At 31.8% G+C, this 12,302-nt stretch overlaps 2 protein-coding genes across 2 annotated transcripts in view; one reads left to right on the top strand and one right to left on the bottom strand.

Annotated features, from left to right (window-relative positions):
- Window positions 1-12,302, bottom strand: part of LOC134270617 (transaldolase-like) — a 188,859-nt gene that overhangs the window by 71,623 nt on the left and 104,934 nt on the right. The window lies entirely within an intron of this gene.
- On the top strand, window positions 5,222-6,326 carry LOC134270584 (uncharacterized). The gene has a single exon (XM_062752814.1). It carries the CDS (start codon window positions 5,390-5,392, stop codon window positions 6,278-6,280), a length of 891 nt encoding a protein of 296 aa, XP_062608798.1. The 5' UTR covers window positions 5,222-5,389; the 3' UTR covers window positions 6,281-6,326.

Genomic DNA, 12,302 nt, shown 5'->3' with positions numbered 1-12,302 from the left:
ATAAAACAGATGTGTCAGAGTCTGTGCTATCTTTTATTTCCAGCCCACCAAGATATATCGTATGGAAATAAGAATATAAATGACCACTTTTAATCGACAAAACGTCGTCGATGTTTCTAAACGTCGAGTTAAGGGCGACAGCAAGTGTTTTCTTATTTTTACGTATACGATTTTGAACAAATTCTTCTCCATGTAAATACAAATCGTGTCTGCTAATAATTGTAACGGGTCTCAATTGGTACCAAGAATTTCAATAGATTGTTGGAAGACTGTTTTCCAAATGCCACATTGATTTTGTCAGTTAGAAATTATATTAACCCCAGAATACATGTGTGAACAACCAGTATGTTTTAAACGTAATAATTTTGCAAATGACCAATGAAAAATTATGTAAATTAACGAGTTCTATTTTTATTAACAAAGCAGATGTAAGTGATGAAAAGTATGGAGGTGACGAACAGTATTCAAGATATATATAAAGTCCATAAAATGATACAAAGCAGGAGCAGAACAAACACGGACCTCCAAAACATAAGGAGTGGAATCAGGTGCCATGGAGGAGCATCCCCTGCAGACCGGTCACACCCGCCGTGTGCTCGTTATCATGATCGCGGGAAATAACGGGAAAATTCGTCGTCAATTCAGTGTTTGAATAATGGAGTAACAATGAATATGAAAAACGTCAGTCAGCTTTGACTCAATGACAAATTGTCCTTGCTGACAAGGTCATTGTATCGACGATAGAACTTACGAAATATTGACTTTAAACGAGACGACTGATATTCTTGTTTCATCAACTTGTTTGTCAGCAATTTACCTCGTTTTAGAAATTGTTCATAAATAGATATTAATAAGTTAAATGACAACAGTTTAATTATGTGTTATAATTTTTTTACTTTTTACTTTTTTTATATAATGCGTATCGAACTAACTGAGATATATAAACTCAAAATGCAGGTGACGAAGGTATATTGCTGCATAAGTGAGGGAATTTGACGATAGAAAAGTTAAAGTCATTACATTTATCATAGAGCTTGGTTGTTATATCACCATTAACGTCTTTTTCAAGTAAAATATCCAAATATGAAAGAAAATTGGAAATTGCTATTGTTGATTGACAGTACGTCCTCGATATATCTAATTGTCGAGTTGAAGGCCACAGTAAGTGTTTTCTTCTTTTCACGCGTAAGAGTTTGCACAATTTCCGCACAAAAACCCTGGTCTTCAATTTATCGTGGGGATTGGTTGTATATAAAGTTGAAAAGTCGTAAGTTTTTTTTGTGTTGCTGATTTGGTAAAATTTTGAGATTTTAAATTTTCCAAGAGTTCCTTGGAATTTTAAGTATCCACATCTGATTGACACCACTTTTAGAATATAAATGTATCTTGCATAGATTACCCTTCACTACTTTAAATATTTTAGTTTGGAGTAAAGAAGTAGACTTGGTAGAACATTTACTGGAACCGGTTAAATTTGTATCCTTATAAGGATTTTTACGATGTTTCGGAATCAAATATAGATAAGGTAATTCAAATCCATTTTGGTTGTTGGGAATATTAAAAATATTTAAAACTGATGGGTGATTTTGAAGAATTTCCTTCTTAGAACAGGAGCTATGGGTTCATGTGTATAAGTTAGGTTACCCACTTGTGGAATTAGATTAATCCATTTCCTCTAAAATACCGGGTACAATTTAAAATATTGAGCTTATAAAGACAATATTTTTAAAGCCCTGTTTTGACAGCAGAGATCAGTATATACTGATCGTGTAAATGTATCAATTTCTTTTTTTTTCAGTTCCAATTTTTTTAACACAGTAGAATACTAGTAGTTGGTCATTCATGAGGTGATCATACATGCGGTTGTTCACGTAAACTATGCATTTGAAATTTTATTGGGGTAATTACATTTGATTTCATTGCTTATGCACTTTCCATTTGATATTGATTTTTCAATCTTTCTTGAAAACAGTGTTCAAGCGAGATTGGTACATAGTTCCATGTTGCACCTCCTATTTTACGTATTAATCATGCTAATACGCTGGGTTTCCACCAGTAAAACGTTGACGTTGTCGTTTGCTTTTAACATCAAGGATACTTACTTTATTCTTTCTATAGCACTCAATAAAAATTAAGGAGACTGCTTCATCACATAGTGCCCTTTTTCTTACTGATGTTTGGATTGGACACATATTTTGAGCATATTGTGAGCTCAGTGCTACCTAAGGGAAGGTTCAAGTTGGTTTGGTTTCACCTTCAGAATTTGTCAAGGAAATAACCTTTCTCCGTCTTTCTTTGCACTGTCTATTTATGATTTTTTTTATGAAAAAAGTTAATTATCAGTAAAGGTTAAACTACACAACTGTCTTTTGCATTCTCATCAGATACACGAAAGTCATTACAGTCCCTTGCTAGCAATGACAAGAATAAATGCAAAATATTCTTCTTCTTCTTCTTGATCGACGTGGTTTAAACAAGTGTCACACAATGATTAATCAGGAAAAAATCCAAAGTTGTGCATTTTTGAAAAAGTGTTCCTTATGCGCAGTATCTAAAAAACTCTACTTCATCTATACCATTTTGTATATTTTCCTATAAATATTTGGATGTCAATTATGTGAAATGACATTATTGGAGCACTGAGACATATGTAGAAATTCTTGTAAAATCAGGAGGATTGTGTTTTAATGTCAATTATGTCAGAGATACATGTACGTAGTCTAAAAACTTTGGTTTCAACATATTTGAAATGTATTTTTAAAGAACTTAAAGCTTTTTCAGAACTGTCGACTTCTGCAGCGGTGTGTCGGGATTTGAAATATAGACGATAGGAATTCTTAATTACTCGGGCAAAACACTAATTGACAATCATTATAGATATTTATCAACGCGGTATCCGGAACCAGGGGCAGTTTTTGTCGCCTTCATAATCATGATAATTACTGCATCCGGTAAATCGTCAAAAATTTATTTTACATTTTTTTTCCCTAAAATCAAAGTGGCCTAATAAAATCTGATTAAAAAAAAAAAACCAATATAAGCATTTTTCTTTTATCCAATATTTTTATCATAAAATACAGAGTTTGTTTTGAGTTAATCATTTACACAAGTGTTTACTATTAAGAGATGTTTGCTTTTTTTTCAAGAATACATTTTTCCCCAAAATAAATAAATACAAGTTCTGAATACAGGTGAATACACTTATCGAGAGAACAGACCTTGCGCATAATCAATGCTTTCATGTGTACAGTATATACATTTATCATTACCTGGCGCCCGTTCGTGTAAACGGTGTATGTGCAAAATTTTGAACTTTTCAAGGAAAAAAGAGTTAACCCCTGGACATGAAATCAATTTGATAACATGTTACATGTAGATGCAAAACCTTGTTGAATGACCATTTACACGTGAATACATATATCTAATCTGTATCTAAACATATAAAGTAGAAAAAAAAAAAGATTATGAAAAGTTTATAAATTAAATATGTTAAAAAAAAGTTTTTAAAATTCATAAAAGGTTTATAAATATATGTTTAAGACAAAAAAATCTTCAAATTCGAATTCAATTTTAATTCTAATAAATGTCGTTTCAAATATACATGACAGCTATGTAAACTCTTTATAAATATTTGAATGTACATGTACATTTATGTCAACAAACAATCCTGAAAAGGCCGTTGAACTTTCCAGATTAATTGAAATAATATTCAAACGGCGAATATTGGGTACCGATAATTTCAAGCTAAAGGCTTTTTGATTTGAATAATCACACTCACACAACCTGTCCTGTCATATGTGTGCTAACAATTATTTGAAGTAATTCAGCATCCATTTTCCTCGACCTACGGCCTCGGGAAAAATATTACGGACATGCAATTTCTCTGAATAGCAAACTTAACATCTTGTAAAACACGTTAACCAGTGTATAACTGCTTGATACATGTAATTAAATATACTGTCAACACTTTTCCAGAAATTCAGTTTAACATCCATAAAAAAGCTTGTATCTTGTAAAACCCGATGTCTTGTAAACACTTGTAAACTATAATCTGTTTGCAAATATGACTATAATTTGTTTATTGTTTTAAAAACCTCTCTATTATGACATTAAAACTCTCTTAGAGAGAGAGAGAGAGAGAGAGAGAGAGAGAGAGAGAGAGAGAGAGAGAGAGAATAAAAAGTTAAAAGCAACAGACATAAGCATGCTTGAAAACACATTGATTTATTCATTTACATGTATTTATTTATTGAGACATTTGTAGTGCATAACTTTACTTTTTTTTATATAGATAAGCACAATTTGATAGGCCTTTTTTGGTAATAAGAAACATTTTATTCTCAAGTATTGAAGGAAATAGATTAATTTAACTACATATTATTAACAAATTAGGAAGAATGTATTCTGAACACAATTTCAAGTAAAATATATACATTTAATCCGTGTTCATTATATCAGAGATTCACACACAAAACAAAGAAGGAAAAAATATAAATCATGTATTATCTGAAGCCTTGATTTATTATGATGCTAAATCATTTTCTCAAGGTACATTGCGCAGTTAACTAATTATTTGATACATGTGCTTATAACGCATGATCTTATGTTTTGATATTTGATTAATATTCAGTCACTTGTTTTTTTGGCTGTTGGAGTAAAAACATCTCTTCCAAATTACGTAAGATTGGAAGAGGTTTACTGAATAATTATGCATTTCTTTCAACAAACGCAATTCATAAATCATCACGCGTGAATTCATTTACATTTTAGTCGGTAAAAATCTTGAAAAATAAAAAGCTCATACATCTAAGCATTCAACGCGACAAATGGTGTTCTAGATTCTATATAACTTTATGAAATTTATATGCAGTGTTTTTTTTTTTAATTTTTATATCATATATTTTATTACATGTAAACTAATTCAAAACATACACACAGGGACAATGTACTTCGGATTAGTATTTATGCTTTTTTGTTTATTTCATGGCACGTTTGTGTTGAAATGAATCAAGACTACATGTATAAAATTGAATATTCTATGAATTTAATTCATTTAATTTAGTATAAGAGGTTTCATTTAAAGCATAACACAGGCTTTGCTTAGAAATAAATCTTTAAAAAATTCGTTTTATTTAAAAAAAAATCGTTTGTTTGATTTTCATGTAGTCCTGGGGCATTTCCTGCAATTATTCCGGTCAATGAAAATTTTGACAGAGCGCAGGTAACCATAACATAGTCTGACCAATACCTGGGTGGAAAGGGAAGGTGTGAAAATGCATGTCCTGGGTATAAAAATGGTACTCGGTGCATCTATCTGTATCTACCCTTCAGGATTTCACTGATTTCACCATAATTCAGTAAAACGATCGCATATCCTAAAACTTCTAAAATGGCTCTCAACGAAACCGAGATGAAAGCCATCAAGATTGAGGAAACTGAAGATAGTGGTGTTTATGACGTAAACTCCTCTTTTGATTTGACTGCTTCATTCAACTCTTCAGAGTCTCGACCCCGAGTGCCCGACGAAGTGCGCCTGCGCATCAATAACAGAGAACGACAACGGATGCATGAACTCAATGATGCTCTAGATGAATTGAGGCGAGTGTTACCCCACTCTAATGGACCATCCAGGAAGAAATTGTCTAAGCTGTCTACACTTGTACATGCAAGGAGTCACATCATATCGCTGTCTCGCTCCATAGAAGAAATGAAAACCATGGTTAATTCCTTGTCAAAGATAGATCTACATGGTGAATTCTACGATCACGAAGAAAGGAGAGGATCAAAGTATTTAAACCATTCCAGTGCTTTCGTTCCCGCAGGACCAAGGTACTCGCCGTATACATCGACACCAATTAAATCCGGACTGGGAGATTTCCAAACACCACCAACTCAGGGAGCAAATACCTTACCACTACTCTTAAAGCTTCAGGAATCCACAATTAAAAGAAAAGAAAACACGGACCCTTATAAACTCAAAGAAAACGTAAATGACTCGTTTAGTTTTGGAAGGCTAGATTTCTTGAGCTTGCCGCTGGGCGACAGGACAAATTCATCTTTATCTCAATACATGACGGCACCTTTAGATCCGATCAGAAGAGATGTCCCGGAAGTCGTCCATGCAGCTTCCGGTTTCTTCACTCCGACCAAGAACCAGAACTCATCACCAGCAAAGCCTGTTCTCAAGTTTTCTGTCGAGTCATTACTCGGACTGTCATCAAACAAAAGTGAAAACTTTTGTGATAATTCTGTTATGAACGATAAAGAAAGTGATTTATAGTGCTTATACCAGTGTTTTAATGCTGAGAACGACATGTTTATGTAAAAATCAGTGCTTTTTTTCATTCTATAAGTATACATTTATGAATGAATAATTGTAAATAAATTAACAAACTTAAAGAAATGCATTGTATATTTTTCTTCCTTGACAGCAAACATTATTTGGAGGTCACCATAAATATTTCTTGAGAAAGAGAAAAACTTGAGCTATGGATGCATAGAAAAAGAAAGCCTAGTTGCATTAGCACTTGATACACGTATGACGTCATACATATGTTATCAACCTTGCGTCAATTTTACTGATAATTTGAAATTAAGAGGTGTTTCTTGTAACTGCAGATTTACAATCAACAAAGGAAGAAAATGTTAAGAGAATAATGGAAAAGCTTTAGTTAAGTTCCATTGTAGCTAGAAAATTGAAACCTTCATGCATACTCTTTCACTCAATGATCGATCAAACTACATTTTGATACTAGTAACTGAACTGTAAAGAGTCTTTAATTGTAAACGATTCTTATCAGATGTTTGTCATTTAGTAAAGACAAAGAACATGTTTTATTTCCACGTGCATCGCTCAATCATGTTTGCATTCTGACCCAAGAAAAGTGATTTATAATCATTTATTTGGTTTCCAAGTTTACACAGATATAGATCACAGTCTGGGAACTGCCTAGGGCTTCTAATGAGAGAAAATTTGAAACATTTGAATAAAGTATGATATGTTCATCGAAGCAATTTTTATAAGACGAGTCTATATGTGCATGGAAGAGTAAAATCGAGGCTCCTTTCTTTCGACATTTTTTTCTCTTTCCAATAGACGTTGGGGGTCATCTTTCCTCTTTAAATTCGTCAAAAAATTGCTACATTGCTGTTGATTTTTCTAGAAGAAATCTAATTCAGAAATTGATAACTAAAACCCACAAAAAGCTACAAATATAATGAACTAAAGCAAATTCGACATGAGTAGTCTTAAACTCGACAATTTCATAGTCATTTATTCATGTAAGAGTTATCTCTCCTGTCAGAAGGTCTACCGAACCTTAAATTTTTTTAATGGTGTCGTAAATAATTTGAGGCGAAATAGTTTTGACTTATAAATACCCTATAATCAATCTATATTGCATCGGATGCTTTATAATACTTTTTACTGATTCTGTCTGCAGGAAATATACTTTGAATAATTTCCTTACAGCCCAAGGCTTTTTTACTGCATATATGAATATAAATATCCACAAAACAATTTTAAATGTTTTATTTAAATTCGTAGATCAATTTATTTTTTGAATAACATGAATAAATTAGGATATATTTGTTTTTGTAAATTATACATCCGTCATCTGCGCATAAGTATAGACAAAAGAATGCACTGTTTACAAAAAACATTGCACAATGGTACGTATTTACAATTTATACGGTACTAGCAATAGAAACATACTGCACATGTATGTTTCAGTTCATTAGAAATTGGCACATTTTCCCCAAAACCAAATTGTTAAAAAGATATACTAAAAAAAAATTAGGATCCGAACTAAATATCAAAAAGATTACAAATAAAAAATGCTAATATGTGAGGCAAAACCACAATAATGAAATTTCAAGTAACAGTCACGAATTTAACGTTTGGATTGGTTTGAAGAAGTAGTTTACATGTACCACATACAAAAATTTGCATGTATAAATATTGTGTTTAAGAAAAATAAGTGGGTCACAAAAACAAGTCTAGAAGAAAATATTTTTTTCATACTAGTACGCATAAAGACTTCATGGAAATACAGAGTTTCTAAAAGTGTACATTGAAGTCATCTGTTATGCTTTCAAATTTTTAAATTTTGGACCTTAAAAACGATTTCCTCGCTATCTTTTTTTTCTTGTACTTCAAATGCTTACGGACAATTTTGTTGGCGTTGTATGGTTGTAAATACATTTACTTATTACATGGCGTTGAAAGCACATATTACAGGTGTCTGCATCATCATTTTTTAAAAAGGAAGATAATCTTACTTAAAAAATATAGAAGAAAAAAAAAAGTAAAACGCCAAATTACAATCATATGATGTCGAAAAGGGGGGGGGGCTTTCACAATTTCTGTTTCAAAAAACTCGAATTTGCCAGTTTTCGATCGTACAGCATAAGAAATTGAGGTGAAGCAGGCTCCCTCCAACTGAAAAATTACACAGAAAGACTTCATCAAAAGCTAATTACAGAAAAAGTTGGCTCCTCGATCCCTTTCCGAGGATTGGATTGCCTAGTTTAAGCGAGATAGTGTATTTTGTACTTATAGATGATGAATGTCTTAAATATTAAATATACTTAATTGTATACTGGTTGGGGTATGTAGGTTATTAAACTCATATAAGTCCACCGAAATATTATAAGATGATCATTTTAATTTATGCATAAAATGTGTCATTGTCCCCAATAAAGTAGTATATAAAATTCATAATATGATAATTAATGATCTGGGGAGAATTTTTTCTCTCCAAAATAAATACATTTTTATTATCTTTGAGAAAGGAAATCTACCTGATTTTTAATTGTTTGTGCACCATCTGAATTCACTGAATTCCGATCCACAGAAAATAAATTGTATACAATAAATACATGTATACATTCAATGTGATAACCAAGACCAACTTCTGAAAACAAAACCTTGACACAAATATTCCATAAAAAGTAAACATGCGTAAGTAAACCTCTCTTCTTGAAGACTATTAAAAATGTGAATAAACAATGAGAACCAGAAAAAAAACGCAATCAAGTTCTCTCGATAAAAAGTCATTTTGAGATTAATACCTGTGTATTAAATTAATATTTTTTAGCGTTCTAAAGCATACCGTTTGCATTGAATTTGTTGTAAAAATATATCCCTTTTCTCGAAGAATTTTTTTTTATTCAAATATACAAGACCTTTGTTTTAATTTTTCAATATCTTATATACAAATAAAACAAATTTGCAGCCTTATCAAAAAAAAAATGCAAAATATAATTCCAATCCTTAAAATCATGATTAATTTCGATTAAATGTGTAAATATGGCATTAATTTGTTCAAATAATTAATTCAAATGAGATAAACAGACCCCATGCATCCCCACCCTTTAAATTGATACCTGCATGGAAAGTGCCAGTATGTTCAAATGTGAGAAATTACGGAATAAAAACATGTTTTACAAGAAATCCATCACGGAACACTTTTCCAGTGACACCTAAATAACGGGACAACCCGCGGCCTTTTGCTTCAGTCAATCGTCCAAAATATATAATGCCAATAGGACAATTGCAGAATTCATAGTCTTTAACACATTGCAAGATGTACCCATAGGTTATCTTTCTTCAACCTAGCTAAATGTAAATGAATGAAAAAAATGTGTTAGTCAAATAAATGATATTGAAAATAATGAATTAATTATAAAACAAATTTGTTAGATATTTTCAATACAACACAAAATAAATAAATAAAAATAAACTCTTAGTTAACAATATGTTTAGATTTGTGTCGCCTACCGGTGTTGTGTCTGCAGTTTACTGTTGAATTAAGACATAGATGTACAATGACGAAGAAAAAACAATTTTATCAGAACCAACCACGGGGTTTTTAATTAAAATAGTGGCATAATAAATTCATCAGCCTATTCAACTGAATAAAAATATCCTAATATTTTATCTTGTTGATCTAATGATATTCTCTGGCATACATACATGTATGTACAATTAATTTTTGTGTAAGTTTCAGAATGTCTCACGCGTACGCCTCATTATAATAACGACATCCTACAGAAAATGACTAAATGTAAGACAATTTTTTGAACAGAAAAATTAATCAGTACCTTATGGAATGCCATATACGACAGCCAACTGCTTACTGCCAACTGCTGACTGCTTACTGCCAACTGTCAGCTGCTTACTGCCAACTGCCACACATATTTGAATAAATTTTATATTTGTATTGATATTTATATGAATTTTCACAAAAAAGGGAAAAAAAGGCACGGATCCAGGAAATTTTTTCCAAGGGGGTCACCCTGGTAAAATTGAATTGAATAAAATGACCAATATGTTTTATCTTATGTAATATTCAATATATGCGGTTGATAAAGTACATTGTTTATTTTTTTTATTTGTTTTCCTATTTGAAATAGGTAATAAAATGACTATTTTCTGCTTTTAATCTTTAAAGAAGACCCCCCCCCCCTTCCACCGGAGACAACAAAACCTTTGAAGAGCGAATAATAATAAAAAAGATTTGCCGTTTCGTAGAGAAATATGTTTTGAAAATAAATTTCCGTTTTCCATTATATTCTATAGTTAAAAATTTCCTCAAATTAAAGATGTATATCTCTCTGTGTGTTATAATGCAGGCATGTAGCATCGTTTTTGAAAGTGAGGGGGGGGGGGGGCAACCAGAGAAAATTTTTTTTACTTACCTGAAAAAGTTGACAAGCCAAAAAAAAAAAAAAAAAGGAAAAAAAGGAAATACCCCAAACTCGAAAATCCTATTTCGTGGGGGGGGGGGGGGGGTTAGGTGGCTAACTTCTAACTTTTTTTTAAGGCCAACTACCTTTCACTTACATTTTTTCCACACAATACTACATATCTTTGATATCATTATACTATGGTAAGAAGTGGGGAGGGGGGCAACCATACTTTCAATATGCATTTTCAACAGTAAAGGTAATGTTGGGAAAAAAAGGGGGGCTAGCTGTTGCTACGTCCCTGTAATGTTTCACGTGCATATAGGGGGGCATTTAAAATTTGTACAGTCATACGTTAAATAAACTAAACGAACTACCGGTATAACTGACCTTGGACCCTCCACTTAGAAAACGCCGATAAAACATTTTTATCTCTTTGTTTGTACAAATAGAATATGTTTTACATGCATAGATCTAGAGAGAGGGGTCCGGAACACCCCTCTAAAATTTGTAAAGTTATTTAATGCACAAACTAAACCAACTAAAATATATTTAATGTATAAAATAAATCAACTAAAAGGGACCTTAGAACCCCCCTCCCCATCCCCAACCGAAAATGTGGATTCGCGTTAAGTTGGTATGAAAAATGTCATACACATGAAGGTATGACGCATTCCCTTAAATTTTCACATTTAGGAAAGGACTTTACGTATTTTTTTCTTGTCAAGAAATTTCTGGTTTGGATTTTTTTTTTTTCAGAGTGACCCTCTTGGAAAAAAATTCCTATAGATCCGCGCCTCTTTTTTTAAATTTACATATATATCAATATAAAAATAAAATTTATTCAAACATGTGTGGCAGTTGGCAATAAGCAGCTGACAGTTGGCAGTAAGCAGTCAGTAGTTGGCTGTCGTATATGGCATTCCATAGTACCTGGTTTATAATCACAGGTACAGAAAAAAAAAAAAAAAAACTAGAAAGTGTCGGTTCTAGGCAAAAACAAGCTTCCTTGACTAACTTGAGATCTTTTTAAAAAATCAACAATTAATATGTTGACTTTTTATTGCAATATTTTTTAAATTAATTTTTTTCTTTGACTTCAATTAGAAATAAAAAAAAAAATAACCCCTTTCCTACTTGGATAGGAGGTTGATCTAAACCCCCTTCCCTGAAAGAGGGCGGGGGGGGGGGTCAAACATTTTTTAAAAAAGTGTTTTGAAATTTCGGAAAAAAAAGTTTCCTTTGATTATTATATTGAAAGTTACAGGCAATTAAAAATATATATATTCCACTTTGTTTTACCATTTATTCTATCATTTCTTTGAAATCAGCGAACTGAACTTATTTCATGCTATAAAAATACCACATATATTAATTGACTGACATTTCCTTCAGAAATCTTGACAAACTCTCATCTGAATTAAAATGACAATAACTTACATAAAAAAAGATACAAGTCGAAATTTCAAGTGATGGATTTTTTATGTCACATAAATATTGAAAACTTTGAAATTGTTGAATATATTCAGATTCGTTCAATTCTAGACTAATTTATATGACAATTTCATGAAATTAAAAGGAATTCTATTCTTAACAAAGAAAACAAACAGAAA

Source organism: Saccostrea cucullata, unplaced genomic scaffold (genome assembly GCF_032062105.1).
Source record: "Saccostrea cucullata isolate Sc308-1 unplaced genomic scaffold, CSIRO_AGI_Scuc_v1 ctg171, whole genome shotgun sequence".
Taxonomy (NCBI): Eukaryota; Metazoa; Mollusca; class Bivalvia; order Ostreida; family Ostreidae; genus Saccostrea; species Saccostrea cuccullata.
This window is presented reverse-complemented; position numbering and strand designations above follow the sequence as displayed.